At 38.4% G+C, this 22,159-nt stretch overlaps 2 protein-coding genes across 3 annotated transcripts in view; both read right to left on the bottom strand.

The window, feature by feature from the left end:
* Positions 1 to 7,295, bottom strand: part of LOC109111767 (zinc finger MYM-type protein 4-like) — a 29,796-nt gene extending 22,501 nt beyond the window's left edge. The window contains exon 1 of the mRNA XM_042776955.1: positions 6,897 to 7,295. Within this exon, the coding sequence (XP_042632889.1) occupies positions 6,897 to 7,202 (306 nt within the window). The 5' untranslated portion in view covers positions 7,203 to 7,295. The remainder of the gene's footprint in view (positions 1 to 6,896) is intronic.
* A 2,789-nt stretch (positions 7,296 to 10,084) lies between these two features.
* LOC109060269 (zinc finger MYM-type protein 4-like) overlaps positions 10,085 to 22,159 on the bottom strand; it is a 35,366-nt gene continuing 23,291 nt past the window's right edge. For both annotated transcript variants that reach the window (XM_042776953.1, XM_042776954.1), the window contains 17 exons: positions 20,736 to 20,945; positions 19,661 to 19,811; positions 19,351 to 19,526; positions 18,851 to 19,016; positions 18,607 to 18,756; positions 17,310 to 17,347; positions 17,069 to 17,213; positions 15,434 to 15,540; positions 14,724 to 14,895; positions 14,323 to 14,529; positions 14,127 to 14,230; positions 12,782 to 12,935; positions 11,801 to 11,952; positions 11,598 to 11,712; positions 11,273 to 11,512; positions 11,070 to 11,193; positions 10,085 to 10,901 (listed from right to left, as the gene is read on the bottom strand). In XM_042776953.1, the coding sequence (XP_042632887.1) occupies positions 10,685 to 10,901; positions 11,070 to 11,193; positions 11,273 to 11,512; positions 11,598 to 11,712; positions 11,801 to 11,952; positions 12,782 to 12,935; positions 14,127 to 14,230; positions 14,323 to 14,529; positions 14,724 to 14,895; positions 15,434 to 15,540; positions 17,069 to 17,213; positions 17,310 to 17,347; positions 18,607 to 18,756; positions 18,851 to 19,016; positions 19,351 to 19,526; positions 19,661 to 19,811; positions 20,736 to 20,945 (2,628 nt within the window). In that variant the 3' untranslated portion in view covers positions 10,085 to 10,684. The remainder of the gene's footprint in view (positions 10,902 to 11,069; positions 11,194 to 11,272; positions 11,513 to 11,597; positions 11,713 to 11,800; positions 11,953 to 12,781; positions 12,936 to 14,126; positions 14,231 to 14,322; positions 14,530 to 14,723; positions 14,896 to 15,433; positions 15,541 to 17,068; positions 17,214 to 17,309; positions 17,348 to 18,606; positions 18,757 to 18,850; positions 19,017 to 19,350; positions 19,527 to 19,660; positions 19,812 to 20,735; positions 20,946 to 22,159) is intronic.

Below are 22,159 nucleotides of genomic sequence, written 5' to 3'. Positions count from 1 at the left end.
ACCTTATTTACACACGACACTGCTCCACTGATCATGTACTGGTTACTCCACTGCACACCTTGGATCACTTTCTCCTCACTCTTAACCTCAACATGGTCCCTGACACATCACTTACCCCTCCACATGTCATCTTTCGACGTAACCTATGCTCACTCTCACCCTCTCGGCTATCTGCTATGGTTTCATCTTCGCTTTCTTCCCCTAAACTGTTAACATCTTTTGATGCTAACAGTGCTACTGATACTTTCTGCTCTACTCTTACATCTTGTTTAGACACTATTTGCCCCTTGTCTTCCAGGCCAGCCCGTACCACCCCTTCTGCCCCTTGGTTATCTGATGTTCTATGCGAACATCTTTCTAAGCTTAGAGCTGCTGAAAGGGTGTGGCACAAATCCAAAAAATACTACTGACCTTAATGTGTATCAGTCACTCCTCTCTTCCTTCTCTGCTAATGTCTCCACTGCTAAAAGAACATACTATCATAACAAAATTAACAATTCGTCTAACTCTGGCATGCTTTTTAAAACATTTTCCTTGCTCCTTTGTCCCCCTCTTTCCCCTCCTGCATCAACTCTAATAGCTGATGACTTTGCCATGATTTTCATTAATAAATTTATAAACATCAGTGCACAATTTTTTCCACACCCCAATCCATCAAGCACATCTTACCAGCAAACATACACTCATTCACATCCTTCTCTTCACTCACTGAGGCAGAAGTCTCCAAACTCATCCTTTCTAATCATCCTACTTCTTGTCCACTTGATCCTATTCCATCTCATCTCCTTCAAGCCATTTCTCCTGCAGTTGTACCTGCACTCACTCACATCATTAACATATCCCTCCACACTGGTATTTTTCCCTCAACAGTTAGACAGGCTCGTATAACTCCACTACTTAAGAAACCCACCCTCAAACCATTTCTTTTAGAGAACTACAGACCAGTTTCCCTTCTTCCTTTCATTGCAAAAACACTTGAACGAGCTGTGTTTCTCAGTCTCTGCCTTTCTCACACAGAACAACCTCCTTGACAGCAACCAATCTGGCTTCAGAAGTGTACATTCAACTGAGTATGCCTTGCTCTCAATTGTTTAAGCCCTAAGACTGGCAAGAGCGGAATCCAAATCTTCAATACTTATCTTGCTTGATCTGTCCGCTGCTTTTGACATGGACAGATCAACCACCAGATCCTCCTGTCATCCCTACTGGCAAAGGGCATCTCAGGAACCGCACTCCAGTGGTTTGAGTCTTACCTATCAGATAGGTCCTTCAAAGTATCTTGGAGAGGTGAGTTGTCCAAGTCGCAACATCTAACTACTTGGGGTGCCTCAGGGCTCAGTTCTTGGACCACTTCTCTTCTTTGTCTACATGGCATCATTAGGTTCTGTCATTCAGAAACATGGCTTTTCATACCACTGCTATGCTGATGACACTCAATTCTACCTCTCATTCCATCCTGATGATTCGACAGTAGCTGCTCGCATCTCAGCTTGTCTAACAGACATTTCTTGCTGGATGAATGACCATCACCTTCAACTCAACCTTGCCAAGACAGAACTGCTTGTGGTTTCAACAAACACATCGTTTCATCACAATTTCACCATCCAGTTAGGCACATCAACCATAACTCCTTCAAAAACAGCCAGAAACATTGGAGTTATGATGGATGATCAGCTGACTTTCTCAGACCACATTGCTAAAACTGTCCGGTCCTGCACATTTGCTTTATTCAACATCAAGAAGATCAGGCCCTTTCTTTCGGAACATGCTGCACAACTCCTTGTTCAAGCTCTTTTTCTGTCCAGGCTGGACTATTGCAATGCTCTCTTGGCAGGTCTTCCAGCCAGTTCCATCAAACGTTTACAATTAATCCAGAACGCGGCAGAAAGATTAATTTTTAATGAGCTGAAAAGAATACACATCACACTTCTGTTTATCAATTTGCACTGGCTACCAATAGCTGCTCGCATAAAATTCAAGGCATTGATGTTTGCCTATAACCACCACTGGCAAGTGAACGTTGCTTGATTGTGCCATCCCAAAGAAGCACAAAGTCACTTTTACAGACTTTTAAATTAAATGTTCCCTCCTGGTGGAATGACCTGCCCAACTCAATCTGAGCAGCTGAGTCCTTAGCCATCTTCAAGAATCGGCTAAAATCACATCTCTTCCATCTTTATTTGACCCTCTAACTTTAGCACTCACTATTCAAATTCTATTCTTAAAAAAAAATCTAACTAGCTTTCTAATCTTTTTGTATTCTATGCGTTTTCTTTTCATTTATTCTACAATTAATAAAAAAAAGACCTCTAACACTAGCTTGCTCTATTCTTTTTCTATTCTATCAGTTTTATTTTTATTTATTTTATTTAAAAGCCCTTGCTATGTGCACTGCGTTAAGCTAACTGAGACTTGTTATAGCACTTGTATATCATTGCTCTTTTGTTGATTTTGATTGCTTCCATTGTCCTCATTTGCAAGTCGCTTTGGATAAAAGCATCTGCTAAATGACTAAATGAAAACCTTAATGTCATCATGTGCTGCAAGGTATCTCTGGCTAAAACTAGGTAACGTTAAAGTTAGTGAGTCCATGCTAATGTACAAATCTAAATAGCTAACTGTTCTTATGTCATGTAGTGTAGGTAAAAACACATAAATGAAGGTCTACATTTCAGTGCCTCTCCATATCAAACTGGTTAAATGTAAATTAGTTTAATCTTACCCTGTGGTACATAAATCCAAGATGCTGTCATCTGTGATCGTGACAACCATAAATAGGCTTCTCCCGCTTGCATTGTGATCTGTAAAACCTTGCTTCCAAATTAATCATCTTGTTACCTACCATATTTATTTTAAAATATTTTACCTCAATCCCTCCATGTTATATTTAAGTCCCACTTGAATGGAGGTCCTTCTGTGTCCAAAATTCATCAAAAGCATCTTGGGACAAGGTTTTCACATTGACAGCTGTCATTGTAAGACAGTTAGCAACTCCGCTTGTTTGTCCAAGTAAGCAACAGTAACTAAGGGGGGCGGAGCTTACCGATAGGTCAATTGGGAACTGGGCCATGCTTTTCCACTCAAAAAAAATCTAGGTTCCGAACCAGCCCTGAAACCTTGCTGGTCTCGAACAAGGGAACCTATGACATCAGTAGACTGAGCTTCCACTACAGACAGCAGTTTGAAAAGAAACCATTAGGCTTGTTCGAGATGTACCGGTGATGCACAGATCGATCAGCATATGAAATCAAAGTACTGCAAGAGCAACTAGAGAGCAGATGACTCTTTATGCTTTTGAATTGCTCTCGTGGTACTTTGATGTCATACACAGACGTGCCGATGCATCTCGAACAAGCCTATATTTAAAAGTTAACAAGCGATTCCGGTCAAAGGTTGGTAACGTAGAGGGTTTTGCTCCCTGATCCAGTCCATATCCAGATTATATGGTCACTGCAGTTACCCAGATCCAGCCTCTATCTAGACCAGATGGTGGATCAGCACCTGGAGATGACCTCTACAGCCATGACACCATGTCAACTAGATGAGCCCCAGAGACAGATCCACTGCGAAGACCTTGTCAACTAGACGCCCATTGGGACAATACCAAGGGAACCAGACGAGTCCTCTGCTCAATCCGACATATGTTGCAGCCTAAAATTAAACCACACCATGCTGGTTATGTCTGGCTAGAGGAGGACTGGCCCACACCACCAGTGACACACAGCGACAGACACATAATCCCATTAATTTCCAATGGAGAGCTGGCGACTTCCGGCCACACGAGCAACAGTGACCGTTGGCGAAGTAATGTGGGCGTGTCAAGTGATGCGAATCAAGTGACAAAAGTTCAGAATTCTTCAACTTTATGCAAATAAGCAGCGAATTTCGCGAGAGACAACCAATGGGAGTGAAGTCAGTAGAGAGCATGTCTCTCATCTACTGTAGTAGAGAGTTACAGAGTAACTAGGCAACCAGTAGTGAGAACGCCCAGTGGCCACAAGCGACAAGCAGTGAAAAAGTTGCTGGCGGTGTGAACGGGGCTTCAGTGTAGACCGAGTGGCAACCTCCTGCTCTCTCTCGTGAAGCCAATAAGGAAGTGACTAAAACTGTAATTCATCGACTGGCCACTAGAGGCTGGCTGCAGAAGGGAGTCAATCCCGTAGACTCCCCATGTTAAAATGGCCAACTCTACAGCAGAAAAAAAAAAACATGTTTACAGCCTGGTGCAAAAATTTTTTTTTGGTTTATATAGCTAATTTTGGCCTTCATGACAACTGTGAGGGGGGTGAATTTTTTTATAACTCATCCGTTTAAATTATATTAAGCCTTAAAGTTCTGCATTATTAAGGGTGTGGCCACGTGAGTGACAGGTGGATTGATGCTGCTGACAATGCCGTCGCGCTAGGTGGGCGTTGCTTCAGCAAACAGCTCCTGCCTTTTTGCCCATTTTTGATTATCCGGGAGAGTCGCGCGGTGACGCGCTGCCAAGATGGCGACGGCCCGCTCTGCACACTTTGAGCTTCAAAACCGTTCTTCAGGAGTCTATGGGTGACGTCACGAACACTACGTCCATGTTTTTATACAGTCTATGGTGTAGACCAGGGGTCACCAAACTCGGTCCTAGAGGGCCGGTGTCCTGCAGAGTTTAGCTCCAACTTGCCTAAACACATCTGCCTGGAGGTTTCAAGTACAGGTGCTGGTCATATAATTAGAATATCATCAAAAAGTTGATTTCACTAATTCCATTCAAAAAGTGAAACTTGTATATTATATTTATTCATTACAGACAGACTGATAGATTTCAAGTGTTTATTTCTTTTAATTTTGATGTTTATAACTGACAACTAAGGAAAATCCCAAATTCAGTATATCTGAATAGGTTCAAAATTGAAGACACATGGTGCCACACTCTAATCAGTTTATTAACTCAAAAGACTTGCAAACCCTTTAAATGGTCTCTCAGTCTAGTTCTGTAGGCTACAGAATCATGGGGAAGACTGCTGAATTGACAGTTGTCCAAAAGACGACAGTTAACACCTTGCACAAGGAGGGCAAGACACAACAGGTCATTGCAAAGGAGGCTGGCTGTTCACAGAGCTCTGTGTCCAAGCACATTAATAGAGAGGCGAAGGGAAGGAAAAGATGTGGTAGAAAAAAAAGTGTACAAGCAATAGGGATAACCGCACCCTGGAGAAGATTGTGAAACAAAACCCATTCAAAAATGTGAGGGAGATTCACAAAAAGTGGACTGCAGCTGGAGTAAGTGCTTCAAGAACCACTACACAAGGACGTGCAAGACGTGGGTTTCAGCTGTCGCATTCCTTGTGTCAAGCCACTCTTGAACAACAGACAGCGTCAGAAGCGTCTCGTTTCAAAAAGGACTGGACTGCTGCTGAGTAGTCCAAAATTATGTGCTCTGATGAAAGTAAATTTTGCATTTCCTTTGGATATCAGGGTCCCAGAGTCTGGAGGAAGAGAGGAGAGGCACACAATCCACATTGTTTGAGGTCTAGTGTAAAGTTTCCACAGTCAGTGTTGGTTTGCTGTGCCATGTCATCTGCTGGTGTTGGTCCACTGTGTTTTCTGAGGTCCAAGGTCAACACAGCCGTATAGCAGGGAAGTTTTAGAGCACTTCATGCTTCCTGCTTCTGACCAACTTTATGGAGATGCAGATTTCATTTTCCAACAGGATTTGGCACCTGCACACACTGTGCCAAAGCTTCCAGTACCTGGTTTAAGGACCATGGTATCCCTGTTCTTAATTGGCCAGCAAACTCGCCTGACCTTAACCCCATAGAAAAATCTATGGGGTATTGTGAAGAGGAAGATGTGATATGCCAGACCCAACAATGCAGAAGAGCTGAAGGCCACTATAAGAGCAACCTGGGCTCTCATAACACCTGAGCAGTGCCACAGACTGATTGACTCCATGCCACGCCGCATTGCTGCAGTATTTCAGGCAAAAGGAGCCCCAACTAAGTATTGAGTGCTGTACATGCTCATACTTTTCATTTTATACTTTTCAGTTGGCCAAGATTTCTAAAAATCCTTTCTTTGTATTGGTCTTAAGTTATATTCTAATTTTCTGAATACTGAATTTGGGATTTTCCTTAGTTGTCAGTTATGATCATCAAAATTAAAAGAAATAAACATTTGAAATTTATCAGTCTGTCTGTAATGAATAAATATAATATACAAGTTTCACTTTTTGAATGGAATTAATAAAATAAATCAACTTTTTGATGATATTCTAATTATATGACCAGCACCTGTATACCTAGTTAGAGTTTGATCAGCTGGTTCAGGTGTGTTTAATTAGGGTTGGAACTAAACTCTGCAGGACACCGGCCCTCCAGGACCGAGTTTGGTGACCCCTGGTGTAGACATAAGCTGTTTGAAAGAGAATACCCAAGAAGTGTCACTCACAGAAAATCTATAAAATCGACCCATATTTTTTAAAAACAAACACAGGGTTATGCTTTAAATAAATACTATACTTTTGACATCCTTTTTCTTAATAAAGTTTTTTATTATTTAATAAGAACATTTAAAAAAAAAATTTAAAAACTGTACTTGGGGGACGTTTATGTAAATTAAGTACTAAGCAATAAGAAAAATTTTCATTGGAGCATTATCTTTAGTATTATAATACAAAACAAAACAATCGTCCCATCCCCTACATTGAGAGAAGTGCCACCACAAAGAGATTGTAAGTCTGTGGGAAAACACTAAGGATCCCTTGTGTACAACAATCCACCATATAGTTGCAAATTTTAAATTGCGTTTAGAGATTAAAAAAATAATTTAAAAAAGACTTACAATCGTTACATAAGCGTTTACTTCAAAACTTAATATAACAATCATATTACAGTATGGTTGCATGTATTATAGCATACCTCATTTGGCTGAAACAACACCGCAGGCAGCGGCACAGCTGATGATTTCAGCCGCCTTGACTTTCCCTTCTCTTCTTGATAATCCTCGGAACTGAAATGTTCACTGCACAGCACGCGTCTAGTGACTTTTTCCATGGGTGTATTTACATCCCAGCGAATAGCCAGCAGCCATAACTTCAATCGCTCAGGATTATTGATAGGGAATGTGTGAAATGATAAAGGTTTATCTCCCTTTAATGTCCGCGCACGTAATCTTAAGGGTTTAGCTATGTTGAAGCATCCCGGATATACACACGAAAACACCATTTTAGGACTAATAAAATGTAGAGGATAGCTAAAAAAACAATTCTCTTCTTCACGAGGTTTTCCTTTGCTTTAAACCAGAGCCACTGAGAGATAGCGAGAGCGCCAACGGAAGTTCAAAATGCTGGATCGTCACGTGTTTCACGTAGACTTCAAGGGACAGTTCATCCAAAAATTACACTTACACCATGATTTACTCACCCTCAAGCCATCCTAGGTGTATATGACGTTCTTTTTTCAGACGAATCCAATAGGAGTTATATTAAAACATGTCCTGGCTTTTCCAAGCTTTATAACGGCAGTGAATGGGGGTTGAGATTCAGTCCAATAGAAGTCCAATAAAGTGTGTCCATCCATCTTAAAAAAAGTCCTCCACATGGCTCTGGGGGGTTAATAAAGGCCCCCTGAAGCCAAAGCTAGAGATAATGGTTTATAAGGTTTTAAATATGGATGTTTTCTTACAAAAACACAAAGATTCGCTTAAGAAGGCCTTTATTAACCCCCAAGAGCCACGTGGAGTAGCCTACTTTTTTTATGATGAATGGACACACTTTATTGGACTTATACTGGACTATTGAATCTCAACCCCCATTCACTGCTATTATAAAGCTTGGAAGAGCCAGGGCATTTTTAATATTACTCAGACTGTATTCGTCTGAAAGATGATATTCATATACACCTAGCATGGTTTGAGGGCGAGTAAATCAAGGGGTAATTTTCATTTTTTGGGGGAATTATCCCTTTCAGATGGTTACAGGAAGTTCACGATGAGCAGTTGGAATACACTGACAGGACTGCAATTTTTGGTAGTTAGTGGTCAATAAATGCCTTTATTTACAATATTTATAAAAAACATCAACATGTATATGTAGTTATATCAATGCTGTTTTTAAAAGAGAAAACAAGCTAATATTTGAGGATTAATGTGGTCAACTATCATTACCTGCCTTAACATATTTTAGGCTGAAGTCACCTTGGGTAAAGAACGTTCAAATCATGCAGTTAGTTAACATCATGTATTCAGCAGAAACAATGAACACATGAAAGCAATGATTACATGATGTGATCATCATCATAACAATGCAAGGAAAATTTGAAAGTTTTGTATATTTATTCAGAATTGGCATCATCTTAAATCCTCTCAAGGGTTGGCGTCATCTCTTGACAGGTGTTGGGTCATCTGAAGACTTCGTAAGTGGCTTGATATAGTCAGCAGAAGCAAACTAAATATAGCTGTAAATTACAACAACAAAATGTGATGTAATCATACTTGGGCACTTTTTCACAAAGAACTGGGAAAGACCCAGTGAGCGGACACTCATTGTGTGATGCCTCATCACAGGTAATCTTCAGTTAGCTCTGATTCTGAAAGTGAGATAAAGAAGATGAAAAACTCAGGAGAAATGGTTAATTGATGCTCCATCACATCAGTCCTGTGACATCACTGCTCCTCCACCACACAGTGCTTCTACAGTAGCTAACAAGTACAGGTTTACTGCAATTACTTCTATAATAAAGTAGTGGTATATAATACATTTTTGATAATTAGTAAGTTTCAACATTTAGTCAAGTATGATTCTGAAATGAAAACTGCTCGCCTATTTTAAACTTTTCATTCTCACATAGGTCCATCATCTCAAAGAGAATTGGTAACATCCCCTAAATCTAGCTGTTTTAATGCACATGGTAATTTGATTAGCTGTGCTGATAATGTACAATTTTATTCTATAATTGTCTTACCTTTTGAAAGTTCATCACAACAGTCTCTTCTGCTTCTCCTGAACACGCGCAAAACAGCTAGATTACTGTTTATAAAGTTGTAAATATGGACATTTTTCTTACACAAATGCATCTCTACACATCAGAAGGCCTTTATTAACCCCCCAGAGCTGTGTATAGTAAATGTTTTATGATGGATGGATGTACTTTTTTGGGCTTTAAAATCTCAAGTCCCATTCACTGCCTTTATGAAGCTTGGAAGAGCCAGGGCATTTTTTTTATATATATATTTATTTAAGGCATTTTTTGCCTTTATTACAACAGGACAGATAGACAACAGAAGGTGAAGTGGAAGAAAGAGAGGAGGGACGGGATCTGGAAAATTTCATTAGCCAGGACTTAAACTGCCTACGAGGCTTTCAGTGCTGACACAAGGACATTTTTTAATATAACTCCTATTGTTTTCATCTAAAAGATGAAAGTCATGTACACCTAGGATGGCTTGAGGGTGAGTAAATCATGGGGTGATTTTGATTTTTGGGTGAACTATCCCTTCAATTTCTCTTCAGCTAAAATTCAGTAATATATTTCTTTAATGGCCTGGGGGCAAAGGAATGAAGAGAAAATTTCTTTTTTGAGTGCACTGTTCCGTTAAATTGTATCTATGAATTTTGTGAACAATTTTTTTATTTTTTTTGTCCATGTTTGGCTTTATGTAAAAACCATGTAGTTACTACCATTGAATACATTAACATGAAATTTGTATGTTTTATTTGCTAATAAGTAAAATATAATTTTATTTTATTCTGTAACCCTTATTCATTTATGCGTTACAAATGACAGTACTTGTACAGCATTAAAACAAAAACATTAAAATAATGTTTTAAGGTCTTTGATTCAGATCTCATCTAATCTCTTACCAAGTACTTGTTCTGAGTTAAGTGTTTGTTTACTTATAATACATATAAACAGAATATCAATGTGACTATAACTATTTCATTTACATTTACTTATTTTTTTTTTTTTAGATATTTTAAAGCGAGACTGCATGCACAATTTATTTATTTTTTTTGTGCAAAATGCATATTTTAACTGATTGTTTATTTTATATCTCATATTAATATACAACTTAGTATATTTAAAAAAAACAAAAAAGGACTCACAGATAGTTTCATTGTCTTTTTATATCCAAAGAAATGCAGCCCTGTCCATACAAGAATTAAATCCTGCAGTGGTCAGGTTGCAAAAAGAAAAGAAAAACCTTCAAAATTAATTTTAATGGGTACATACACCAACCATTGTTTTAAATGCCTGTTTCACAAAGATGCCGTCAATGTCATTAGTGTTTCATTTTGATACAAAGAATGTGCAGAAACCCTGTTAAATATTACTTGTGTGTAATGTGGCATTGCATAAACCTCCGCATTGTCCTCCGAACAAAATCCATACAGCCATATGCACCTTTTGAAATGGTTTTTTTTTTTGACATCAGCTCCTTTTGTCAAATATTGTTTTTCCATACACTTGATCACAAAAACAATATACAGCCTCATAACTACAATCCAATTAAACAAGAAAAATACACTGACAAAACATTTGCTTTCCATCCATTGGAATCACTATCAATATTCTTAAGGCCTATTTAATGGCATCCAGATTTTGTCAGCTTCGGAGAAATACTCAGAGAACCATCTAGGAGAAACCCGAGATACCTTCTTCACTCTGCAAATTTGGTGTGCGCTTATGCTGTACGTCTCATTTCAAAGTCAGGGCCTGAAGTCCGAGTCACTGTCTGAATCGCTCTCATTGGGTGATTGTTCTCTCTCCAGGTGCAGCTCTCTGACAGTAAGGATACGCGTGAGCATGCTGTCCAGAGCCTCATCACTCAGCGAAGTGGTTGAGAACCACATGGGACTGTTGGGAACACAGGAGCGCTCGGGGCTCAGGTAAAAGTCGGTTGTGCATTGCCTCACACTGGATGAGCTGGATGGAATGCATTTATGAAACTTTTTAAAATAGAACATCACATTTATTGAGCAAGAATGCATTAAATTGATCAATAGTGACAGCAAAAAATTTATAAAGTTCAAATTTTAGTTTCAAATAAATGAGGTTCAAAACGGTTATCACGGGAAGCTCAAACAAACATACCATTTTGAGAGATAGAACTCATACAGCCTGACAGGACAGCAAAGAGGATTATCTGTATTCTCCTTTATCTCATATACAGTGTCACTGTCATCCTCTTCCTTCCTTTTCTTTGCAGGGACACCATCTGAAGTAAACAAAACAAACAAGTGATGCAACAAGAACTCAAACACAGTCAAGCTAAGACCGTATAACTGACCACTGACCTGTGCTGGTGTCCTCTTTGGGGGGATAGAAACGCAAACAGGCCACTTTTGTGTTGCCCTTGCTCTGAGAGCAGCGTACAATGTGGCCAAAAGAGAGGCGGCGGTGCTGCTCCGCTGTCTTGTAGTTGAAGTACTTGGTGAAGAAATAGAGCAGCGTGTTGAGCAGCACACCAGGTGAAAACGCCCCCAGCTGCTTACAGTCCCACAGATGATACTCCTCCACACGAGAATGAACGTAACCTGAGCGAGCAAACAAACACACACACACGTTTGTGGAGCAGCAGCAAAACAAGCTAGTCACACATTTGTGTTTTAAATTGCTCACCACTGGGCAAAATAGTTGGTTTCCACCCTCTGAGTAGGTTGCTCAGTTCCTGGCAGAACTTGGTGTAGAAGACGTCTGCGAAGATGTTCTCCATCCGATTGTTCTCAAACAGGTACTACAAAAATGAACGACATGAGATAAAACAAATAAACTACATAACATGAATGAATGTATTCAGTTTGTGTGGTTTCTTCTCAATTTACCTTCTGGATTCCCAAGCAGAGATAAAAGATGCTGTCAGGGCTGTATTTCTCTCCGTTGGGTCGACGGACTTCAGAAATGAACTTGCAGAGGCCGTAGCTTAGTTCAGCTGTGCAACACTTCAACAAGTCCTCCTTTAGTGTCATACTGCGCGCTAATGATGAAGAGGAAGTGTTTAATGCTTAAATAGCATGTTAAAGATTCTGTAGTTTAATTAGTAGAGCATGATGCATACATAAGGCTAATGCTCAGTTCCCTGTGAATGCATATACTCAAAATCTATGCCTTGAAAAACACAATAAAGGAATAGTTTACCCCAAAATGAAAATTTACTGAAAATATACTAGACCAGAGTTTGTTTCTTCATTGGGACAGATTTGGAAAAATGTATCATTACATCACTTGTTCATCAATGGATTCTCTGCAGTGAGAATGAGAGCCCAACAGCTGATAAAAAAAAAAAATCATCACAATCCACAAGCAATGTGTTTGCAAGTAACAAATCCCTCATTAGGAATTAATCCATCATTGATTCATAACATCTGAATCAGGAGATAAATATATGTAGGGATTACCGTTTACAAGCTAAGAGTCCAAAACAGTCTTGATATGTTGGTGGATTTTTGTGAAGGAAACAGGGGATGGACTTTTTCAATGGAGGAAGCATTATTATGGATTATGGACTTGTATTTATTTGGCTTAAAATGTTCAATTGATGGCTTTGTTGCATACAAAATGCAGCTTGTAACTTCACAATATGCACAATTGATGGACTGGACTAATGTGCATCACTTATGGATAATTGTGGTGTATCAGCTGTTTGGACTCATTCTGATGGCACCCATTTACTGCACAGCATCCATTGGTGAGCGAATCTGTTTCAATGAGTAAACAAGGTTAATTTTATAATTTCATGTATAATTATTCATTTTATATGGTGGAACTTTCTTTTAGGAAGAAATACTGGATAGAGAGAGACCTACAGCCAAATTTGGGGGTCTCCATGTTGGGTTGGACGTTCCTCCAGCGTACCCATTCCTTCCAAGCATTTACAGCGTACTCGTGTTGCAGTGTTGAGAGGTTAGAGAGGTTGTTTAATGCTGATTTGACTGGAACAACAGCTGCACTCTTATGGCCCTACACGACAACAAAAAACAATCCACAAAAATATAAATCAGGAAAACTGTTTTCAACAGTTTTAAAGCAATCACATGACAGTATTGATGTTTGAGCTCATGCATTACGATAGTAACAGTTTGCATAACTGTCTCTAAGTCTCTAAAGAGATTTTTAATGAAAGACAAAATCAGGTTTTCAAATTTAGCATTTAATCAATTAAATAAAAATATTTAGATGCTGTATACTGGTTTTGTCTTATAATTTGAAAGCTTGTGGCCAACAATGTTTCTTGGTGAGTATAAGAACTCATTGACTATCTTTGATACGTTTTCATTCACTGTTGGTTATGGGATGGAACCTCAGAGAAACAGTCTTAATGATAAAGTGCCATAGTTTCAAAGGCAGTTCAATACCCAGTTGGTATTGGACACCCACTCCTTATACTTCTTCTGGGGAAAAACAGCACGGAACAGCAAGCAACCATAGTCATCTGGCTGCCTCCGACTCTGCGCAAATAGGAGCTCCAGCTCCTTTGAGGAAGCGTAAAACTAAAGATCAGGATGTCAACATAGATCTATTTGCTGACTGCCTGCATTGCTAGTCTGGGCAACAGCATCATCGCTCTTACAGTCCATTGCTGGGATTTGTGCGGAGTCAAGATTGCTCCTCAAAGTCTGTTTTCACCTGTGCCTCTCTCAGTTGCAAACTGACAGCCTTGTGGGCCTCAATAAGCCCCTTGTGAGTGCTTTCCAAATCTAATAGAGCAGCCTTGGTGTCATCATAAACCTACTTGCAGTGAAGCTTTAGCCCTTCAATCATGCATCTCAGTGCCATAATGAAAGCTTGAGTAAGGGGATGCACTTAGTAGAGTGTCAGTTCTAACACACTTATTTATAACAAGTGCCTCCTCTCATTTTCACCTTTGTGATGCTTGATGGACACCTTGCTGCTCCACCTGTCCTCTGAAAATGACATTTTGGCTAAATGCAAAATCACAGGAACATTCCTACCATGTAGTGCCATTTTGCATACCAATAAAATGCTTTTAAAAAGCAGTAGAAAAAAATAAACTGGTTTATATCACAAAACAGGAATATGATATATAATATAATATAATATGAATGATATCCCATATTCCAAAAGTAAAAGTGTTATATAGTGGACATTATGGTGGCAAGTCAATAATAATTCTGCTTTAGCTGTCCTTACCCGTTTCTTCTGAGGGAAGCCATCATGTTTTCTCTTGCGAGACTTCCGTTTGCCAGAATCTGTTGTCTCCTTTTGTGTTTGCTCTCTGAAAAGTTCAATGCTCTCTAAAATATGAAAGGATAAAGATTCATGAAATATGAATGGAAGACATTGTGTTGGTATGTTTAGACCTCTTAACCACAGCAGAAGCTCTTACCAATTGGGAAATCTGCCTCCAAGTCCATCTGTGGCTCTTCTGCTGCAGTGGAGAGGGGGGTCAGTGTGGCAGCTCTGGACAGAGGAGGCCTCTCAGGCTCTGGGTTTTGATCCCATGTCTGGGCAGGAGATACAGAGTCCTCCTCCCAACTAAGATTGTTGGATAGGGCTTCCAGATCAAGGTCATCCATTATGTTACTAGTTGGATCTGATAACAGAAAAGGAGGCTAGTAAACAAAACAAAAACATGTGTGTGTGCACCTGCAATATTATTATATCTCCCAAAGTATAAAGCCTGTACAATGTCCAAACACCAAACTCAGTTTTGTTCAATCAGTGTGTTAACTAAAAATATAAGAAGCTTCAGCAATATTAAAAAGCTACCAATTGTCCCTAATTTACCAGGAACAGTGATGCTTTTCTCCTTCTCTGCATCCTCAGCCACCATCTCTGCCATCATGATGAGGTCAGCCTCCAGAGGGTCATCAGGGATCTTTTCTTTGATTTCCTGAATGGTCTTCACAATGCGCTCAGCACTGTCCAGAGTGGTGGGGAAGAACAATGGCACCGGAACCTGCATAAACAGACAGAGACCCATGATGGTGCAAGTACATACTAATGGTGTAATTAGGAGAGTCTTCGGGATGCCTGTGAATCTAATCTATGATCCGCAATTCATTTGAAATGATTTGATTGATTCAAGATTATAATACTTTATACGTGTAGTTTTATTTTCATTTGGACTTGGTTACATTAGCTTTCACTACTTTCCTGAGTTTTCTAGTTTCAGATTTTAGTTTTTGTTTTAATGAGTTATCATTTAAAAATGTATTATGGTGTTAAATTTCTAAGTCTTATTTTAGTCATGATACTAGTATTTTAGTTTATTTAAAATTTTGAGTGATACATATTTGTTTAGAGTTCTGTGTTAGTTTTTCCATTTTAGTTCAGACTTTCATTAACAATAAAAATATTGTAACACTCATTAATATATTAACATACTGATTCTGATAGCAAATATGTACATAGCTTTAATCGCTTCAATAATCAAAGATGAAGATAAGGACAAGCAGGGAATAATAATGAAGACAGAAAGCGGTAGATATACACACCGGAAGGGGAAGCCCAACAGACTTCGGAGTGTACTGGGTGTAGAGGTTCATGGGAAGTGGAACATAGATTGGCACTGGCACAGGCAGCACTATCACAGGAGGTCCATCTAGAGGACAAAAACATCCAAAACATTTATAACAAGTGCCTCCTCTCATTTTCACCTTTGTGATGTTTGATGGACACCTTGCTGTCCCACCTTCATTCTCCACCAGTCCTCTGAAAATGACATTATGGCTAATTGCAAAGTGACTGGAACATTCCTACAATGTAGTGCCATTTTGCATACCAATAGAAATGCTTTCTAAATAAAGCAGTAGAAAAAAAACTGGTTTATAACAAAACCCTAATATGATAATATAAATGTATCCTCAGGGCTCAATTCTTGGACCACTTCTCTTCTCTGTCTACATGGCATCATTAGGTTCTGTCATTCAGAAACATGGCTTTTCATACCACTGCTATGCTGATGACACTCAACTCCATCCTGATGATCTGACGGTAGCTGCTCGCATCTCAGCTTATCTAACAGACATTTCTTGCTGGATGAAGGACCATCACCTTCAACTCAACCTTGCCAAGACAGAAATGCTTGTGGTTCCAGCAAACCCATGGTTTCATCACAATTTCACCATCCAGTTAGACACATCAACCATAACTCCTTCAAAAACAGCCAGAAACCTTGAAGTTTTGATGGATGATCAGCTGACTTTCTCAGACCACATTGCTAAAACTGTCCAGTCCTGCAGATTTGCTTTATTCAATATCAAGAAGATCAGGCCCTTTCTTTCGGAACATGATGCACAACTCCTTGTTCAAGCTCTTGTTCTGTCCAGGCTGGACTATTGCAATGCTCTCTTGGCAGGTCTTCCAGCCAGTTCTATCAAACCCTTTACAATGAATCCAGGCCAATTAAATGCCAATTAAAACGTGACAGCAAGATTAATTTTTAATAAGCCGAAAATAATACACTCCACACCACTGTTCATCAATTTGCACTGGCTACCAATAGCTGGACGCATAAAATTCAAGGCATTGATGTTTGCCTATAAAACCACCACCGGCTCTGCACCCCTTTACCTAAATTCATTACTTCAGACTCGTGTGCCCTCACAAAGCTTGCGTTCTGCAAGTGAACGTCACTTGATTGTGCCATCCCAAAGAAGCACAAAGTCACTTTTACGGACTTTTAAATTAAATGTTCCCTCCTGGTGGAATGACCTGCCCAACTCAGTCCGAGTAGCTGAGTCCTTAGCCATCTTCAAGGATCGGCTTAAAACACATCTCTTCCATCTTTATTTGACCCTCTAACTTTAGCACTCACTATTCTAAAAAAAAAAACTAGCTTTCTAATCTTTTTGCATTCTATCTGTTTTCTTTTCATTTATTATACAATTAACAAAAGCAAAAAAAAAAAAAAAAAAAAAAACCTAACACTAGATTGCTCTGTAGATGTCTAGATGTGTACTAGATGTCTGCTAAATGACTAAATGTATTCCAAAATTTAAAGAGTTATATAGTGGACATTATGGTGACAAGTCAAGAGACACATGATGACGCATTATTCTGATGCAATGTGAGTGTCAAGCATATACAATGCCCAAAAGAAACATGTCTGCAACAGTGCTACCTAGTACCTGTTTGTGTGTTCATGTCGCAGACATTGGGTTTACAGGATGTGCCTTTGTTCTGACTTAATGGTTTACACAGCAAGGCTTTGTTCTTCAGGATTCGAGGTGCTGGAGCAGAAGCCTTCTCACCGTCTGTCTGTGTGCTGGCCACCTGGGAACAACACAGAGAACAATTGACAACTGGTTGATTTTTATTCACCTTTCAAAAGGAACCTCAGCTGGATTATTGATATTGTGAAAAACTCACATTTCCTGAACTTTTTGTTGTAGCAGCTGGAACAGAGGCTGAGGACACAAAAAGGTTAATGTGAGAGATGCGCCACAGAAAATAGCTGATTCATTCCTCAGTTCACAAAATAATTCAGAAAAAATGTTGACAACAGATGTCAAAATTATGTAACTAGCAACATATTGTTTAGGCACTGATATTAAAATTCTGACAGATCTGTGGCGTTCACAATTACTTTCATGTTATGGCTGATAAAATTCTATAAAGTGTTATCCAAATACAAAAAGAAAAAAAAAAAAAATCATAGTAATCAGTATTATAGTATGATAACAAATATTCAGATAGCTAAAGATTACATTTATAGGTTCTAGTTAGTTTATTTTTAGTTATTAAATGAAATAACTGCTAGACAATGGCAAAAGAAATCCAAATGTAAAAAGAGAAATGTGCATGCACAAAATCCATTATAATCGGATGGTATATATAACCAATAAATTCAATTTCTAATAATAATAATAATAATAATAATAATAATTTTAAAGAATAAATACATTTAATATACATTTATAATTTAATAAGGTAAATATTATATATAAATTAAAATCTCATAAAATATGGAATACACTGTGCATCCCTCAAGGTACAGAGATGATTAAAGCGGGATTTATAATTTCGCCTGGCTCCGCTTCGTGAGCCTCTATTGACTGCGCACACACCTTCACAAATGGACGAGGCTTTTATACTTGTCACGTTTGCTGTTGTACTATTCTTTGAAATGACAGGGTGCAACGAGGAGTAATTGTTCTCTAAAACCGTCGGGAATCATCGGCGAGAAGTCTTGTGATGAATGAGTTGATGAATTAATCATTTCTTTATGTACAAACTTAAAACAATCTTAAACTATTGGCTTTATTTTGCATCAAACACAAGACAACTTTAAGCAAATAGTGTATAATTAGTATCTAAATTAATTCTAATTAAATTTTTATACAATAAAAATAAAATGTACTTCAAATAAAAAGCCTTGGACAAACAATGCAAAAAAAAAAGAAAAAGAAAAGAAGAAATGCTTTGTTTTTTTTCGTAAAGAAGCTGATGGTGTTTTTTGAACATTAAACTGCTTCTGTTTCACACAAATGCCGGCACAGACGTGCATGTTCGGCTAGAATAGCCCCTAGCTCGTGCATCTTCAGCTGTGCTGAAAGTTACAAAAAATGCTGTGCACACCGCCACGCAATATGAGTTCGCGCGCACTCAAGCAAACTTGCAGACGCGTCGAGTATAAATCAGCCTTAAGAGGTAAATAGTTAGTCACCTTGCAGAACGCTGTTCCCTAAAACACCTGGCTGTCCACTGGACGCACTTGAGAGTGATATAACATTGGCAATGACCGGCGTGGCCTCTTTAGTTAGTGATGTGCGATTAACTGTAATTTGAGGGCCTGGAGACGGTGCTGGGCTTGTCCCTGAGGAAAAACAATCACAGAAAGATTAAATACAGACATAAAAAGATAAGACTCAGAAGAGGGACAAATAAAACCCACTTAAAAATCTACATACCTTGTGTGGACAGAGGTTTGTTTGCAGGTCTGACTGCCCCAGTGGTTCCCTGCAGACTGCAAAAGAACATCAAGCATTGCAAGCTGCAGAAATGCTTGATCTCACCCAGCCATTTCACAGTCTCTGTCATCTTTTTGGCCTGCCTGCACATGGAGCACTTTATTTCCTGTCAGAAATATACTCACTATTAGAAAGCCACATCCACGGCATGAAGTCTTAAAAGTAATGTTGCAGCACAAAACCGCCTCAAGCATTAAATGATGCACAAATCTGTACATAAATCTTCTTCTCCAGATATATACCAAACTATTTATTTTTTCCCTTAGTCTCATTTAATTGTTCTTTCTGTTCTCAATGTCATATGTATGTATGTTTGTACCAAGTGCTCCTAAAAAACCCCCACAACGAATACCTTGTAAGTTTTCACACACTTGGCGAATAAAGCTCATTCTGATTCTGACACTGTTTCTTAGAATAAGCCAAAAGAGATAAAATATTACCTTAAGCATTAATAAGGTGTGTTGTGATAAGCACATGTTGCCACAGAACTCCTCCGCTACGTTATTAACAACTTCAGTCACTAGAGTCTGAGCAGATCCGCTACAGTAAAAGCAGCTGCGACAGTGTTTCTTCCCCCAGCGCTTGACCAGGTCATGCTTATACAGTAACTTGCATCCTGTACAGGGATAAACAAACAAGCAATTGTGACATCATAAACCACAACTTGAGATCAAGACATGCATGTATGATGCAAAAAGAAGAAAACAAACAACATGCTAATAATCTCTTAATTTTGCTTTTAGTATTTACCCTCACTGCAGAAAGAGCGGTCAATCTTGTTTATCCTTTTCACCTCCTTGACAACTTTATCAATCTTACAGTATTCACAGCGAGCCATGACATTGTTGATCTGTTTGAACTCCTCAACACAAGCGTAGTCACAGAAAGCGTACATTTTCCTCTGAAAGATCAGGAAAACAAGCAACCAGTTAGGTTTAGAGTCAACTGCTCATCAGACAAATACAAACTACTGATTAGATTATTAATGAAGCTTTTGAGAATGTTAATTATAAACTTTACAATACAAACATACATGTGTTATATATCAGGACTCAACATCAATTTTGGCCAAATAATTAGACTTTTTAATGTTTAAATGATTTATACTTTTCTAATAAGTAAAATATGTTAATATATTTAAGACCTGTAATTAATAAATTACATGCCACATTATTTCTAATTGGAGAATGCAAGATTTTGTACTTCATGCCACAGACTTTTTAACTCGACTTACAGATTTTTTTCTTTCTTTTTTCTTTTTATTTTATTAGCTTCACAAAATGTAGACTGCTGTCTAACAAATGGCCAAATATTGCCTTTAAAATAATGATTATCTGTATCTGCAAATTTTGCACATATTGTTGCACGTAAAATTATAAATATAAATCCCCCCCACCGAATTATAAATATTAAAAAAAAAAAAAAAAAACTTTGATTTTAATTTAAAATTAATGCGATTAGGCTATACCAATTCATTTTTTTTTTTTTTGTAATCAGTAATCAGTATATCAGTTATTGGCTTTAAAATAATTATTGGTATATTTAAAAAAATGTGCATATTGTTGCATGTCATCAAATCATGAACACAAATATCACTGCAATTTACAATTAATGGGATCAGGCTATACTACAAAAATTAAGAAAGCCTCCAAATCATGTGTGGATGATGTCATGCGTCTTAAGCTAAGCTTAATGAAAATCCATTTGAACTTTTGAATTCCCCTAATCAGAACATTCTTATGTCTAGTACTTATGCCTGTAAAACACCCACTATTACAGTACCAGTTCTAGTACCATATATTAGTGCCTATCTGAACAGGAGTACCTTGAACTCCAGCAGCTCTGGTCTGTGAAAGAACGAGTTCAGACACTGAGAGCAGGGGATCTTGGTAACTGTCTGCACTGGACCACTGGAAGTGCTAGTCTTCACTGATGAGCTGGAGTCTGAGGAAGCAGGTTGAGGAGTAGATGTGTTGTTGCTTGTAGAGGTTACAGTAGTTACCGGCATGATAGGTTTCGTCTTACTGAAGGACTCCTGAAGTCAAAAAATAAAAAAATAAAAGCTCAAATATAACAAAATACTCTACTTCTGTGAATGACATATCTTGAAAGGGGACATCAGATGCCCATTTTCCACATGTTGGTATGATTCTTTAGGGTCTTCATTAACTGTCTGGAACATACTTTGGTTAAAATTCCTCAATGTTCGTGTAAAAAAACACTCTTTTTACCTTGTCAAAAACAGCTCTGCTCACATGACCCGTTTCGGTGCATGTCTCTTTAAATGATAATGAGCTGCTGCTCACCCCACCCCTCGCTTTAGTAGGGCTGTTAACACCACTCGCCATTCCCAACAAAAAGCCTTTTCATAAAGTAATGCATTTTGGACAAAATAACTATTTCACAGAAATAGCGAGTCGCTACCATTAGGTCACTATACATTTAAATATATATACAGTGGTGTTTAATTGTTATCTTTTACTAATATTTAAATTTCTTTGATGATCTGAAACATTAAAGTGTGACAAACATGCAAAAAAATAAGAAATCAGGAGGGGGCCAACAAATTTTCACACCACTGTATAGGAAAGACGACTTGTAAATAATCATAAATATAAAGTGTGAGACTTGCTACTTCTGGAGGTGCAGCTGAATCACGAACAGTGGGTATTGATCCATCCTTGAATCTAAACCTTTTGGCAAAACCTGCCTTGTATTGTCCCTCATTCAGAAAGCAGTCTGGAGTAAAATGATTTGCGCAGACATAACCTAATTTAGGTGTATTCGGTGGGGCGTTACCATTAAAAATAAAACAAACCCACTGCGTTCTCAGTGGCTCTGAGGTAGGGAGAATATGAAGACTACTATGTTCACTTTTACATCCAATTAAAGAAATCCAAAGAAAATGGCAAACAGCGTACAAAACTGGCCAAGGGCAGAGCCTGAGCAGTGTGACGTCATACTGCTCAGGAAATCAAAACACTTGATAATTGACAATATGCACAGAGTCTAGGGCTGTGCTATATGGACAAAAAAACCTATCACGATTTTTTGATCAATTTTGCGATTTCGATTTTAATCACGATTTTGACACACACAGACATGCTTTACAGCCATAAATGCATTCAGTATAAATTTGAAACATTTCCAAAAGAAAACCAAAGAGAGCTTTATCAAAAAGTTGTAACATGTTTCTAGAACAGACATAGGTCAAGTAAAGATGTCAAACAAAATGTCTAGACATATGGC

Source organism: Cyprinus carpio, chromosome A19 (assembly GCF_018340385.1).
Source record: "Cyprinus carpio isolate SPL01 chromosome A19, ASM1834038v1, whole genome shotgun sequence".
Taxonomy (NCBI): domain Eukaryota; kingdom Metazoa; phylum Chordata; class Actinopteri; order Cypriniformes; family Cyprinidae; genus Cyprinus; species Cyprinus carpio.
Note: the sequence above shows the minus strand (reverse complement) of the source record. Positions and strands in the feature narration are given on the sequence as shown.